This window comes from Hesperophylax consimilis, chromosome 4 (genome assembly GCF_061612785.1).
Source record: "Hesperophylax consimilis isolate HC1 chromosome 4, BYU_Hcon_1.0, whole genome shotgun sequence".
Lineage (NCBI taxonomy): Eukaryota > Metazoa > Arthropoda > Insecta > Trichoptera > Limnephilidae > Hesperophylax > Hesperophylax consimilis.
The window spans coordinates 21,076,297-21,093,024 of record NC_142839.1 but is presented as its reverse complement, the minus strand read 5'-3'; the positions used below and the strand labels follow the sequence as shown (position 1 = coordinate 21,093,024).

Below are 16,728 nucleotides of genomic sequence, written 5' to 3'. Positions count from 1 at the left end.
ATTGCCAGAATGTCGAAGGTCTTTAATCATATTCCCATGGACATTACGCGAATGTATGTTTCTTTCGAATTGTAAAACTATTATGGTATTCCAGTTCTCAAAAACATTAAAAAAATCTAATTCATAAAATGCACACAACAGTAATAAATTTGAAAAGAAAAGGTGGAAATTACACATTATACGCACACTTATTTGATAATCATTTTACCATACACATTATGTCGTATTATCGTTATAAACATTATTATCTACCGTTCTTGTCTGAGAACTTTCGAGATACAGGGTTTTCCAATAAGAAACTATATAGAAACTACGCCATTAATAAAAATGGAACGATACACGCTTGAACAACGCATTGAAATTATTAAAATTCACTTGAGTGAATCAAATGCAAATCATCTTGAGTGATGAGGCCCATTTCCACCTCGGTGGCTTCGTCGACAAGCAAAATTGTCGCATCTGGGGCTCGGAAAACCCAAGAGTAATTGTTGAAAAGCCTCTCTATCCTCAACGTGTGACTGTTTGGTGCAGTTTATGGTCTGGCGGAGTCATTGGACCTTACTTTTTCGAAAATGAGGCTGGAGCAACAGTTACGGTGAATGGATTGCGCTATCGAGAGATGATTAATGATTTTTTATGGCCGGAATTGGATGGTATTGATCTGGACAACGTTTACTTTCAACAAGACAGCGCTACGTGCCACACAAGCAACGAAACCATTGATCTTTTACTATTGAATATCAAAATAACACCTCTTATTGGAAAACCCTATATTTCTAAACTCGTAACATTGAATCTGAATTGTCAGCACGGGGTAGAAAAATGACTTTTTCAATAAATGAATCATTGGAAAGCAAACAAGAATGTGAAAATGGTGGATTTTTACCACTGAAGTTGTTAAAATAAGTTCTACAAATTGTATTTTTTGTAAATGTAGTTTTTACAATCGTATTCGCATAATATTATGCTGAAGTATTAATTTTGAATATTGGAATTTTTAGACCACTTGATTTAAATGTGAAATTGTTATTCAAGGAATACTTTAATTATTATTTGTGAAATATAACCAATTATTTTTTTGGATACAATGTTGTGATTTTATACATTTCTAATTATTTCATAAAAAAGATGAATACGTAATAACGTCAGCATTATGCCTTTATTTGAGTTTTATTAATTACAAACATTTTGAAGCAGGTTTTCAGGCAAGTAAATAATGATTATGTATTAATATTATGATAGATGGAAGAGAGACTCAACAAGCAGAGGATCCTCCGAAAACTGGAGGAGAAGGACGTGGAGTGGTGGCGCAGTCTTTGCCAAGAGTGGCTGTGTGGAGACCACAAGGCCGTCATTGGCATCCCCAGCACGGACCTCATGGAAAAGTAAGTGAAAATACGGTAAATCTTCTTTGATCCTTTCTGACGCTCTATAAATAATGTAGAAATAACGTTGACATCTGAATGTTTTTTTGTAGAATGGCTCACGAGGAAGAGTTGCGTGTCCAGGAACAAATCAAGACACTCGGACCTAAAGGCTTACAAGAGAAGGAGCAGCTACTCAACAAGGCCATGGAGCACAATGGGGTTTGTCACATTCCACTCTTTCTAATCTATTTTAACTTAACTCTATCTAATTTCACCTGCCACAGGGATCTGATTTGAAGCGGATGTTATACTTATAAATATCTCTTGTATGGTTGCAGCGCGAGGTGCCGGCCGAAGTGCTGACCAGTATGGGCGTGGCACAGTGCGATGGGATCCGCTTCCACACCCTGGAGACCTGGGCCAGCGGGGGTGCACCATGCCCCCACTTCCCTTTGCAGCACATGCCCTTTTACACGCGCATCCACCACGTCCCATCTCTCTTTGTCTACGTATGTTCTATACTTCCTAAGCTTCCCCTTCCCCATCTTTTTACAACTCCGGATGTTCCATCACAATCTATTCCAGTACATTTTGACACAGTGTTATCGGTTGCTGTCTGTGACTTTTTGTAGAAGGGATGCTGATCAATGTGTAAATACTGACTGTCAAATAATGTACTAATCTATAGACTAACTCATGAACAAGATGCAATTATTGACAAAAATAGTATGCCAAATTAGCTCTGTAGATCTTTTACGATCCGCAACATCAATTACAGATCCAAAATTAAATAGGTAGTAATCGGAAAATATTCAATAATATTCAATTCATTATTCAATATATTTAAAAAACAAAGCACTTGATTCGTAATATTATGTAGGTATACAATATGTAGGTATTCATAATATTATGTAGGTAATGCACAGTATTATCGGTATAACATTGTATACCAATAAGCATTAAAGTCGTTTTCTGTGCGCTGGATGCTGTCAACAATTGCGTTTACAACATTCAAAGACTTTGACAGGCAGGACTAAAAGATACACGTGCGTGAAGGTCAAATAGTTTCATTGAAAGTATTAGGTATCATAATTTACGTGGGGTTTGTGCAAATAATTTTATTTTTTTATTTTTTTTATTTGGTACAATATTTTTTACATTTCAAAGTTTTTCATTAATGTTGGCCTCACTGGGTGACTTGCCCGTGCTGAGGCCTTCATTTTATAATATGAAAATATAATCTACATAATACATATAAAGAGTAAATATGTACTATATTTAAAATATAATCTTGTGTGTTTGTGAGTGATGTGTGTTTATATTGGTTTTGTGTGTTACGTGTAGGTTTTATTTTTATTTTATGCTATGACATTTAGGTAATATTGTCTTTTTTGTTCTTTAATCCATTTTGTAATTTTGTGTGTGAATTTATTTTTATTTTCCTCAATTTTAATTTTAAGTTTTACACTGTTGAAAGCTTTTATAGCATGGTATTGGTAGTGTCTTTGTCCAAAGCTTGAATTTACTGTCGGAGTTTTTATGTTTTCTTTGTACGCTTGTCTAACTGGTATTTTATTTTGTGTGTCTATTCTTTTATACTTTGGGGATTGAAAATATAGTAAGTAAGTTTTTTAATATCAATTGAAATTAAGTTATTTGATAAGCATCATAAATTTATTCAATTTCGTAATATTGATGGATAAAAAGAAAATTAAAAATATAAAAAAATGTCAAAATCAGAGAAATTAACACATTTAAGTAGTTAAAACTCAGTATGATTTTCGTAATTATTCTTCAAATTAATGGAAAAATATTTAAAAAAATGTACTATGTATAAGAATTAGAAATAATGCCACTGTTACGCCATATTTATCTCTTAGCTTTTTGAATTGGTAGACTATCTATTTGAAAAGGGATCAGTTTTTGGCGACCAATGTGTTGATTTTTACTCCTAAAGTAAAGTAGTTACTACTAGATAAATCGTATTTGTAATTTATTTTCAATAATTCATTAGAATTAAAACATAATGATAATTTTTGCTTAGTTGTACCCCTCCAAAAGTGGTCCGTATGCTTCTGTTCCATGATAACTCAACACAGTGACAATTCAACACACTTTAAAAAGTGATATAAATTATTTAGAAACGATGAAATAAATTTTTTTTTTAACCTAACCTAACCTACTTAACCCACTTAATAAAGTTTTTGTTTCATCACTTTCCATGACTTTATATAACGTTTTAAAGATGTGGTGAATTATCATTGTGATGATTTATCCGGTCACCGTATGCTTCTTATATTATATACTACTTTATATGGTTTACAAACTATTGTAGCCCATCCAACCATACAGTAGATTCTATACATATAAAGTGCACAAACAATGCAGTTTTAATTTTGACAAATTTGAAAATTTTGCTTACCATTTCATGTTGTTTTAATTTGAAATCAAGAAAACAACTTGAGATTTCTTTTCCATTGCATTTAGCTTCGCCCTAAATGTAACAAGTGCCTTCCCTTTCATCAAGATCGAAAATGGTAAAATACACACAGGCAACTAGAGCTTACGATAATACATACTTCATTGCTGGTGAGGTACATTAAGAATTTTTGAATCAAATGAAGCACTTGCGACTTTACCATTAGGTGATTAATTTGGCTTCCTGCTTTTTGCTCAGAGACCTTTAATCAGTGGAACGCCGATGGGTCTCTGTAAAACATGCGGGCATTCTAATATGATCCTTATTAGAATAATTTGTGATGCGATTTTGACCTTAATGCTCTGAAAATGTATGATAAAGAAAATCAGCATCCTTTGGGCTAATAAAACGTCAGGTTCCACTAATATTTTTCTGTTTTATGCTCTGGCCTTCAACAGCGAGAAACAATCTCATTATGCATGTATATTTCGTGAATGTACGATTGAATGATTGGCCAAATTGACAAAAATGGGTCATTGATCATACTGATCTTTTTAGATAAAATCGTAAAATCCCAGATATAAGTTTTCATTAACTAAATTCTGATATATCTCTCTGTCCGACATTTTTTAGATGTAAAACAATGATTTCAATTGAAGTACACAAATGACAAAAATTCAAGTCATTGTCAGAATACAGTTTATCAGATTCTACTTTTGTAAAATGTGATGTTGCACAATAGATTTTATGCAAACACTCTGTTTTTAATGTCATCAGTATGAGTGGTATGACAGTATGAGTGGTTTTGATGTTTCCCTTGAAGATCAGGCATAGTGAGACCAGTTAAGTAATGTTTTTTTTGTCATTCATAAAACACAACATTTATGTACACAAATTGTTCGCTTACAGAAAATGTACCCAGGAATATATTCTTAGAGACATAAATGAGCTCTTGATCAATCTCAACATTGTAATTTATGCCTGGATTCCGTATCTGTGCTTCTTTTGTTTACTAATCAAAGTTACCATGAATTTCTAAACCCCAAAGTCTCCTAAAATTAACTATTCTTTGTTCATCGCTTATCTTATCAGAACACTTCTTCTAACAATTAAAATGTTTGTTTTTTGTGAAGCGCTGCCCACAAAGCAATGTATGAAGGGACCGTGCTTGCAGTGAATGTATTTTAGTGAAACTTCTTGAATCATATGGGACATTGTGCAGGAATAGCCGCCTAATGGGTCACATTAGTGACAGCCGCATGAATCAGGTTAAATTAGAGATGCCATAGTCTCACTGGCTTTCAGCAGTTGAACTCATATAAATTGTAAATTTTCTTCTCTACAAATGAGAATCCAATCGAGCTTTAAATTGATTTATATTTGTAGCATCAACATGTTGTGTAAGTTCGTTTGCTTCTACTACTCTGTTTGTAAGGAAGTGTTTCCTAGGATTGGATGTAAATGTGTTTTGTTCAATTTATTGTTGAAATGTTTCTTCTTCAAAGGCCTTAAGGCTTCCGGCTTTGGAGGTAAACCTCTTCCGAGTCCTCAGCGTATCTCATCATAGGGCGATTTACGCTACTTTTTCCCAACTAAGGAAGTTTCCCAACATGACTTCTAATTACACAGCATCCAAACTCTCTTTGTATGTTTTCACTACCATTAACTTTTTTTTTCTGCTTCCAGATATCCGTGGTGATAGACACGAGCAGCCTGACTACCAAGGAAGCCAAATGGCTGCCGCTCTTGCTGGCCGTGCTGATGGAAAGTCCGGTGAAGAGGAACGGGGAGCTGCTCCCTCACACCACCTTGCTCTCCGACATTGAGGACCTGACTAACGATATCAAGTTGGACCTCGGTATCAGGAAAGCTAAGAGATTCTCTCCCGGAGAGTTTAGCCAGATTGCCATTCTTTCCACACAGGTAAATAAATACATGGTGTCTTAATTATTTGTCGAGTGATTAAATCAAATTTCATTTACAAAGGCAAGATAATATATAATGCTCTTTTACAATTACCATTAATTAAACATACTGATTTCGGTTGTCGGTGCATGGATGATGTGAAATACATATTTCTTCATATTCCTGCAAATGCATTAAATTATTCGAGTTCAATGAACCTTTAATTTTCAGAATTGGAACTTACGACGAGGTTTCAAAATTATTTAATTTAAATAAATTGTAATAATAATTCTATGTTTGAAATGTGTATTTATTTTTAACAGATCTAAATTTGAATGATTATTTTCACAGCCAAAAATATTACATAATAGTGATTTATTTTTGGGGTATTAAGCCGTGTTGCACTAACTCCTTTTTTAGAGAACATTTCAGACCTCACTTCAGTGTCCATCATCAGGATACATCTGTCCGTAATGCTGGCCGAAAAGTTAGCTATAGAATGAGTCAGCGCAAAACGGCATAATACCCCAAAAATAAATCACTTTAATTTTACTAACGGTGTTCATTCGAATTTTAAATATCTGATAGTCTCTAATTAATTAGGCAACCATCGCACATTGTTATTCATGTAACAGTAGTAATGTATTGTACAGTGTACCATCTTAAGCTATAACCAGTCAGTCACCATTCAACCACCTTGCCGACACCACCTTCATATCCAGAACACAGAATGTTCATATTAAACTTATATGTGTTGTTGTCAGTGTGAACCAGAACGGTATGGCCGCGTGGTGACGCTGCTGTGGGAGGTGCTGATGGCCACGCAGCTGGTGAAGGAGCGGCTGGTGGTGGTGGCGCAGCGCATGGTGCAGGAAGTAGCCACACTCCGCCGGGATGGGGAGCGCCTTGTCGTGGACCTGCTCCGGGACCTCAACTACTCTGACAGTAAACACCATACTATATATTTAAATGCAAATTGACTCACTGAAGCTTGACAGTTTATTTTGTACTTGAAATTGGAAATCTCCATTGGTGTATTAAATCTAATATTATAACTTTTAAACCATAAGTTTAAATATATTGATTTCAAATTTGCAAAAAAATATTTGGAATATAAAAAAAAAATATATATTTATATGTCTAAAAAATACTTTTTATCATTTTTATTTATAAAAAGTAACAAAAAAAGAAGGATTGTTATGGTTTTCGGCTGTAAAATTTGACTTAACCCGCAGCCCGCATCCAATTTCATACGGCCCACTTGGCTAAGAGAAAAATCAAAATGTTTGGGGTAATTCTTGAATACCCTGGCTCAGAACATTTTTTGCTTTGGTTAATTTACACTGCATGTCCTAAATGGAATTAAATTTGAAGAACCGGTTTGCATAACACCAAATTCTAAAAAATCTACAGAAACCTTAAATCTTGAATTTCGCTGTTAACCCCATCCCCCTCAAAAAAAAAAAATCCATTTGTAGGTCACGGGCTGTTTGAAAAATAGGCAAAGTGGCGGCCCTTCTGCTGAAAAGTTGTGCTTCACTATCATAAATTCACCCCTTGCAGGGATGTAGGTACTCAACTAGGTACCTTCATAAGCATATTTATTGGTTTTAAAACAAAATTGTCAATGAGTTGTATTACAAAAGAAGACGTAAAAAGGAAATAAATTTCGCATTCCTTATGCAGATTTTATGCCAATTTTACATAGTGTTCGATGGATAGCAATATTTCACATAGCCGACAATCTTATACAGTGCCATAAAAATATGAATCTGTCCCTAACGGGAGAGGAAATTCCCACCAGCCGCCATTGGTCGCCGGGCAGCTAACCGCCGCGCTATTCCACCCCTTTGTTGGTTTTTGTTTCTACCCAACGATCCATTAAGTATTCAGAAATTGTGTTGACAAAATTATTTGCATCTTATGTATATCAGGAATAAACCTCGTTATAACAGCCAACAATTATATGAAGATAAGCCTGAAAACAATATCGTTTAGTAATTGCTCATTATAGCTGTATGCTGGCTATTGCCGTAATCATTATAAGTTCATTATATGTTCGATTGTATATATAAAATAAATAAAAATATCAAGGTAAAAATATTACAGACCTTATTGTCAATACTACGAAAAGAAAGCTTCATTATCTCCAGAACGATTGACATTAAAAATTTTATTCTCAGATGTAACTGGTATGATTAGTGACTGGTTTTTAGGCCGACCTACTACAAGATGTCCTACAGCCGGGGTTTGGGGTTACGTACTCGAGACGCACACCCGTCTCGTAGCCGGGGTTTGGGGCTAATGGGTTAGTTGATAAATCAGTGTCACCAGGCAGCAAAAGGATGTCTATATTTTTTACTTCAAATATGTTAAAAAATCGCTGGTTAAAGTCATATCAGATGCGTCCTGATTCACTCCGGTGCGCTGGATATATTATAATATGTGTCATTAAAATTTCCAGAGAGTAATGTCTACAGTTGCAGCATGCTCCGTCAGCAGTCCTTCCTGCGCTCAGTGCTGCAGCGCCTGGAGGGCGAGGGCGCTCCTGGGGTGGTGCTGAAGCTGCAGCAGGTCCTGGCGCGCCTGCTGGCTCCCGGGAACCTGTGGGTGCAGCTGGCAGCAGACCTCCAGGCGCATCCCCTGACCGCAGAGCCCTGGCAGAAATTCGCCACCACACCCGCAACATGGTATTACTTCTAGACAAATAAAGATACTTTTCACCACAATCTATACATCTGAACTGATGATGGACGCTGGAAGGCTGTCTAAAACATTTATAAAAGAAGGAGGAAGCCCGATACAGCAAAATACTCCAAATCACAATATTGTGATATTGGGGCTGTGAGAATCAAATAACACCAGATTATTATTATTTGTGGTGTTATCTATGGTGAAAATTTCTTGGATGCCAGAATTATTATTAAGATTATTATTATTTATGGTGTTATCTATGGTGAAAATTTCTTGGATGCCAGGGTGACTATAATACCCAGATAAACTTTTGAAAGTCTCAAACAAGGCACCCCTTTCTCTTTTAACATTGGTAATCTTAGTTCCTTGAGTCTATCTTTATATTGCCGGTCTTTCAAAGCCCTTGGTATTTTTATAAATTGCCTCTGTACTCTCTGTATTGTCTGGTGTTAGGTCCAGGAAGGTTTTCCTGATTAAATAATATTGAATTTGGGCGTTATTAGTGATTATATGAGTAATTCCCAGCGGTTCTCATTTCAAGTCTTGTGATACTATATTTAATTATTCCCATGTGTTTGTTTAACCCACCAGCGTGCGTAGGGGTGACATTGCAGCGGACAGCCATCTCCTCCGCTCTGCCGACAAGCGCTTGGGCAAAGGCTGCATCGTGGGCGTGGGCGGCCTGGAATCGTGTTTCCTAGAGCAGACGAGTCCGGGGCCCCTTGGACTGCAGCACCCAGAGCTGCCGGCGCTGCTGGTGGCGCTGCAGTACTTCACGCAGCTGGAGGGGCCCATGTGGCGGCTGGTGAGGGGTGCCGGCCTGGCCTATGGGTTCCTGGTACTCCCCTTGCCTGGAGAGGGACTGCTGCGACTGATGCTGTACAAGGCGACCAATCCCACTGAAGCGTACCAGCAGACCATCAAAATCTTTGTAAGTCATCTTTTTTTGATACGTTGATGATAAAATCGGAACTAATTTTGACTTGTATAAAAATCAATAGGTACACCCAGTTGATGCGTTGACCACGTTGCATCGCATAATATTCGTATGTAGCATAATAACGTTGCGTAGCATAATATTATTGACACTAATTTACTTAATTAGTGTTGGGTGTTGACAGCGCCTAGTTATTACTTCCAATGACTAGTTATATTTTGATACAGTCCTAGTTTTAAACCTAAAATTTTATCAATTTCAGAAAACATTTTTGGAATCGGCAGGAGATTGGGATGAAAACCTGTTTGCCTGCGCAAAGAGTTCACTTGTGTTTGAGATAGTGGAAAGAGAGAAGACTCCTTCAAAACTCGTCAAGGAATCCCTCAATAAATACTTACACCAAGTGGACGACAGCTACATGAGGTGAGTTACAATAAATACTTGGACAAGTGGACGACATCTACATGAGGTGAGTTATAATAAATACTTACACCAAGTGGACAACAGATACATGAATAAGTTACAATAAATACTTGCGCCAAGTGGACGACAGCTACATGAGGTGAGTTACAATTTCACTATCCCATTTATAATACTATCACTATCTCGACCATCTAAATAGTAAAATCTGATAGTATTTGGTGGACAAATCCGTCGGGATGTTCGGTGTGTGGTGACCGAACGGGAAGCATGCAAGCTAAGCCCAAGCCGAGCGCCAGTCGCCCGCTCTTTAGGCGCCAGCACATCCAACCGTGTGCCACATGACCAGGGTGCGAGATTCCGCACAGTTTATTACATTGTATTTTATTAGTGTTGTTTGTTATTTGCAGGCAGCTGGTGTGTTCGGTGTGTGCGGTGACCGAACAGGAAGCACGCAAGGCGGCGGAGCGCTGGTTGCCCGCTCTCTACGCACCCGCACAGTCCACCGTGTCCATCGTGTGCCACCCCACCAGGGTGCAAGAGATCGCCACACAGTTTACGCAGTAAGTCACCTGTGTTAATGCAGATTTACGACTTAACTTTTACGCAATTGCCTTCCTGTGGCCGGGAGATCTTTCATTCTTTTGTCGATACAACAGATTAACCATTATTATGTAATAGTCATGTAAAAAGATATAATTTAAAATTAAACAATAACTTAGTAAACATCACTTATCATCTATAAGTGATGTTTACTAAGTTATTGTTTAATTTTAAATTATAATGTCACATCACAAAGTAATCGCTTCATATGAAGAAATAAAAAAATATAGCATAGCTCTAAATAAAAGGACAGTAAAATGTACTTATGTGATATGTAAAATAGTCAAATACAAGGGTTAGCAACTATTTTATTGATGCAATTAGCTGCCTGCTCACGAGTATCATGATTCTACAAAAAAATGTGTTAATTGATGTAATTTGTGCTGAGAACGTTGTACGTACGCACTACTTTACTTAACAGATTGTTTGGAAAATACATAAACAACCCTCTTTGATTAAAATGGACGTTTCAACATTACTTTTCAAGAATTTGATAATCATAGAGCGAATAATATTTCATCGAATATCAAGAAGAGATACGCAAACTGTTATAAACTAAGCTTGCTCTCAACACAGAAGTTCTTAGTGAGACAGGCACGACATATCTTCCATGCAATGGACTTTAAAAAATAAAAAACAGAGTACAGTAATATGACATAGTAGAATAAAGAATACAAGAAATGCGATGTGGGCATGTTTTGAGATGAAAAAGTCTGACCTTTGCTTAAATTACTAATATAAAAATTGGTTTCATCACCAATGTGAAATTTAAATTTCGATAAAATAGAATGGCGAGAGTAGTGTAAGAGAGACAGTGTGTGCTAAATTGGCTAGAACCAAAAGGTACTAAGTCAGACGCCGCATCGGTTTCCATTCCAATCTACATGGAAGGCATTTCTGGTGTGTATTGTCTAATCAGTAGCCGGCACAGATAAAAATAATAAAATAAACAATGAGCATGTGTGCAGATATCAGCAGCCACTTTTTAAAATAAGATAGGTTCGGTGGGTGCCCCTGGCCGCTCCAGACGCTTGACCGTCAGTGTGCCCTTCACACGTTGCACCTATAAGAGAAGCGCCCCGGATATACATAATATTTATTTAGAATCAATCATATACACGCATGAAAGTTATTGACAGTCATAGTACAATATGGAAAGAAAGGAAAAATTATAAGATTATATCCTCCGTGGTCGAGGGGTAAGGCTTTCGGCTAGCAAGCTGGAGGTTGCGGGTTGGAATCCCGGCGTGGTTAAGTTGTATATTTGCGGCACGTTCCAGAGTGGAAGATACTGTCAGCATCACCCTGGTGTAAGACCACCATTTAGAATTGAAATTTTGCTTAAAATGGCGTTGGCCGTGTTTGGTGACTTGTCTGAGAGGTGCTTCCCAAACTTCCTCTCCCCCCATCTCTTTCCCCTATCCCACTACCTTTTGTCTCACAACACACCCCAATTGGGGATGCCATAGTCTCACTGGCTCCAGACAGTTAGGAGCAGTTGAGACCCTTGTGCGGTTTCACATTAAAAAAAAATTAACAAGAAAAAAGAAAACAAGTTATTAAAAAGAAACAAACCTGTTATGCGGTGATCTCATTAATATAAGCAATGCTTAAATGTTTGATCGGTACAGATTTATATATATTTCGATAGAAGCATACATATTTAGAACTAGCTGTACCCCGCTACACCTTGCTGTGGTCTGTCCCGCAGTCTGTATGTGCAGATAGAGAAACAATAGCGCGTGTTTACTTTTAAATCCAACAGATGGCGCTGTTTTTAAAAAATTATGTTTTTACCTGTCAAAGGTGACATCTATACAGGGTGTCCGGGGGTAAAGTGCGTTACATGGTAGAAAGTTAAAAAGATAAATAACTTTTTTCAAAATTCAACTTTATTTTTCCCATACCAAAATATTTTTTCATAGTAGAATATTTATTTTCCCATACAAACAATTGAATTTTTTTTACCTACAAAACTACCTTAAAACGAAGGAATTTCGAAAAAATTACTTATATTTTCTACTTCTAATTTTATGTAGAATCACCCCCCAAAGTTTGTCCCTTTTACCCTGGGACGCCCCGTATAATATAGGTGTATAAAAACACATGCGTATTCCAATGCAATGTTGTGTAAACATTTCCAAGCAATCGCTGAGGAACTTTCAAAGATTTAAGATTTTGAACAAATGAACAATTACATTTTTATTTATATAAATCAGATGTGAACAACCAGTTTCTATAATAACATTTGGCTGGCTCACAGTTTGAATTTATTTGTAGATTATGTATATCGCATAAAAAAGCACGCCCGAGCATATCAGCTTACTTTGGATGGCCTTCAAAAGAATTTTGCATACTGATATGACTTAAAGAAAATTTCTATTTACAGAATGGGCCATAACCTCAGCACCTACAGTTCACCAGAAGAGAGTCGCTTGAATGATTGCAAGTCAAGTGACTGGTCCTGGTCAGATGAGGAGTCAAACGAGTCCAGATGAATCGTCTAAGTCAAATTCGAAAATGTTTGCATGCATTTGAAGTATTGACAGCCAAAGTTTATTTTGTCAATAAATACACTACACCAAAACATTGTCATTTATTTCTCTTACGCTTTGTGTTAAATACGTACACATATTTATTGCTCTCTAATCACACCTAGAATAATTAAAAATAGTTTTTATATTGATTAATATTCATTATGTAATTAAAACACTGTTTATTCAAAACGTATTTTATTTCATTTCATCAATTTTCTGATATTTACATGAGCTTGATTACAGTAAATATATAATTATAAATTCAAGTGACAAACATTTTGCATAACACATGTATATAAAATTACATACTTCACAACCTCTTTAATTTTTAACATTTCTAACAGGCAATATTCTTCTCTATCCCTTCCAATTTAGACTTTCTTTTAACAAAATATATTAAAACTTTCCCAAATCATCAACATCGACTGCTGCACTTTAATACAAATGGAATGTGACCGGAGATTAATATAACGGGAGTGGAGACAGAGCCGTGTGATTGTCCATTGTCAAATCATTCTCCAGTTAAAAGCTACATACAAAATATGTTTGCACAGAAATGAGTGTGGTATTCACTTAACTTGGCACTTTCTCTTGAGAGGAATTATCGCTCAGTCGTGAGCTGAAAGCTGCAATCAAGTTTCAGATTCTCCAGTTAAAAGCTACATACAAAATATGTTTGCACAGAAATGAGTGTGGTATTCACTTAACTTGGCACTTTCTCTTGAGAGGAATTATCGCTCAGTCGTGAGCTGAAAGCTGCAATCAAGTTTCAGATATCATCACTGCAAATCCGTCACCTTGTAACTCATCCTGAAATGCTGTCTAAGAGCAGCAATGTACAGGAATGGTCTGAATATCACCACTGGATTAGCTGTAGCTAGATTTTAGTTTCTCCTGAAAAATGGTCAGAAAAAAATGTCAAAAAAAAATCACCGAGAGCTCCTTCGGTTACATGCGTCGTTTATGAGAAAGATGGAGAATTTATGGATTCATCGGCAGGACCATACGCAAAGATGGATTCGCATCTGATATATTTTATTCAATATGGGGTTTGATGGCCTCAGGCTTCTGCAGGAAACTTGATAAATAAAGATTCATTTGGGTATATCTTTCAATAAATAAAAACAACAAACTTAGTTGAACATTTAGGAGCCCCTCCTAACCATGATGCGCTCACGCTGTTTAACAATCCACATTGTCATTAATATTACAATGTTTCACCACAGTACTTTTATATTAATGATTATTAAAACAACAAAAAAATTGTCAAATACATATGATTATGTACGCATGTTTAATATCTAAACCTCGACAGATTGTTCTGTAGAGGTAATTAAATTGATATCTGCCAATAGAGATGAAAAAAAAAGTCTCAACGAGAACTAGTTAAATCTGGACATCCAAAATCAAGTGATTGAAATCAGAGGAACATTATTACTTGCTCATTTCGTTTTGAGTGACCCGTGGTCTAATTTGCATGTCCATGATTTTAGAATAATGTCTTTCTGCCAGTATTGGAACACATTCTACAGAATTTTATACAAGTGTGTCAAAAATAAAAACAGGTACTGTCTTCTACTATAGTTGCCGCATTAACCTTTTTCCTTCTGAAGCATTTTTATTTGTATGTAGTGGTACAGGTTATTCAACTGATCAAAAATGCTACAAGGGGAGTCTTGATGGAAAATGAGCATAGGGTAGTGAAAGTCAACCGATTTCAAAAATTTATTTTTTATATTTCAACGTTATCAATTTCGAATGACAACGCATTACTCGCATCGCTCATACAGCATCTCCGAACTGGTCAAAAAATATTCACAGTAGTTAAATTGTTAAGTCTTCTCCATCTTATGTGACAGTTAAAAGATGGACTTGAGTGTATAAAAACAAGGAAGGTAGTTTGTATTCAGCGGATAGCCAATGAAGTAAAAATTTGTACAGAAATAGTTGAGATCTCCATAACTATTTAAACATGAGATAGGTATGCGAGTTTTGAGGGCCCAGAACGTTAACACCATTTGATTGACAGCGATGAGTGGAAACTTTGTGCATTTTTCAAGCCGTGCGACAAGAGTGGGGACGAATTGTGTGTCGGCAATTTTAACCTGTAATCCAGAGTCTATACAAATCTATACATTGGGTAGGATATGGGAAACAGCTCCCAGAAAATTCAAAGCTAGTGCGCCGCCACTAAAATCATGACCTCTATAATTTGGGACAGTGAGGGGAGTTCTAAAGACTTTCTACCAAAAATGACTAGGATAACTGAGGTCTATTATGCAAAACTTATTGCTCAGCAGCGGGAAAACATCAAGCAGAAAAGAAGGGTGAAGTTGAGGCGCGGTGTGATGTTATTTCAGAAATGTGCTTTTAGGGTGACAGGCATGAATGAAATTGTTCACCCCGCCTATGTCCTAGATTTGGCCCCGACTAATTTATAATTTTTTTTTAAAACACGACAGATGTAAGAGTTACTGATAAAGGTGAGAAGACGGCTGCTGTCTGGGGCTGTTTCACTACAGCAAATATTGTGAAATTTCTGTGAGAAATGCATTGACATTCAAAAAGATTACATTGCAAAAAAATTTTTTTTTTTTAAATCAGCTTCTTTTACTGCCCCAGACTCATTTTCAATCAGATACCCCTGGAATGTTGCAAATTCGTGCCAAGACTTTTTCAAAAGTTTTTGTTGGTGTTTTTACTCTAGATATACTTTCTGGAAGGAGATAATGCTCTTTACAGATATCGGAAATGAAAAATATATTTCAAATAAAAATTGAAAAATGAGTCTTGGTACACTTCTGTTATATCATGTACTATATATTATACAAGTTTTAATAATTTAGTGAAGTTGGTATTTTAAAAGATAATACGTAACCCAGCCATGATAAAAGCTCATGGGTCTAGTTTACCACTTGGGTGATACGTTACTATGTTTATAATAATAATATAACAAATGGATCCAGAAGTTGGGCTCCCGACTGCTTCTCTAAAATGCTACATTAGTCCATAATAATATATATATATATTTATTTATTTATATTATCCTTAGTTGTATACATTAACAATAACTGGGCGTTTCTCACTGTCCATAACATCTCTTCAACACTTTACAGGCTTTACGCACTAATATATACACACGTATATAATATGTAATGAATATGGACGCTGGGGACTAACTAGCATTATTTCTATAAATTATGCACCAAACAGGAACAGAGTGGCCGAGCCGCATTGCCTCAGAGGGCAGAGGACAGATCACTGAGCTGATCGTATTGAAACTAATGTTTCACTAATTTCATTATAAACCAGTCCAAATTATAAAATAATCCGTAATATTTTTATAAACATTGTGAAGCAAGTGGGACGTAATTTTATAGAATTTTTATTTAAAGACTCGTTCCATACACTTCTCTCATCGCCCAAGACGATTCTAATGTTATAATAAAAGCTTAAAATTTTATTTCTGCCACTTACCGACAGGTTTAACGTACTTATTGCAGAACGACTAATACATCAGTATGTAACGAGATAGCTACAGTACGGAAATCCAAAACATACCGAATGGTGTTTAAAAATTTTTGTACAAACGAAAAATAAAACTTAACAATTTCCGAAGCACAGAGGGTCAGTATGGTATTAGAGGATGGGTTCCATGGGCTGCTGGAGGGCCTCGAGGAGGCAAGTCTCCAGGGGCACATCCCCCACGAGGCGGAAGAAGAATAGGTGCTCGAAGCACTTGAGGGAGATGGAGCGCAGCGCGGGCAGGCGCAGCAGCAGTGCAGCGAAGCGCCCCTCTTCCCCCGCACGCGCACTGCGACACCGCTCCTCCAGGCACGCGTACAC

General features: G+C 36.5%; 2 protein-coding genes across 12 annotated transcripts in view; one reads left to right on the top strand and one right to left on the bottom strand.

Annotated features, from left to right (window-relative positions):
* The window catches only part of LOC149424350 (uncharacterized protein C05D11.1-like), a 25,494-nt gene extending 12,429 nt beyond the window's left edge, over positions 1-13,065 (top strand). The window contains exons 6-15 of the mRNA XM_089651473.1: positions 1,243-1,385; positions 1,478-1,586; positions 1,706-1,876; positions 5,473-5,709; positions 6,456-6,636; positions 8,156-8,381; positions 8,977-9,316; positions 9,585-9,745; positions 10,153-10,305; positions 12,735-13,065. Of these exons, the coding sequence (XP_089507599.1) occupies positions 1,243-1,385; positions 1,478-1,586; positions 1,706-1,876; positions 5,473-5,709; positions 6,456-6,636; positions 8,156-8,381; positions 8,977-9,316; positions 9,585-9,745; positions 10,153-10,305; positions 12,735-12,843 (1,830 nt within the window). The 3' untranslated portion in view covers positions 12,844-13,065. The remainder of the gene's footprint in view (positions 1-1,242; positions 1,386-1,477; positions 1,587-1,705; positions 1,877-5,472; positions 5,710-6,455; positions 6,637-8,155; positions 8,382-8,976; positions 9,317-9,584; positions 9,746-10,152; positions 10,306-12,734) is intronic.
* The window catches only part of usp (retinoid X receptor ultraspiracle), a 34,102-nt gene continuing 30,434 nt past the window's right edge, over positions 13,061-16,728 (bottom strand). For all 11 annotated transcript variants that reach the window (XM_089651485.1, XM_089651476.1, XM_089651474.1 and 8 more), the window contains one exon: positions 13,061-16,728. In XM_089651485.1, coding sequence (XP_089507611.1) covers positions 16,522-16,728 — 207 coding nt within the window. In that variant the 3' untranslated portion in view covers positions 13,061-16,521.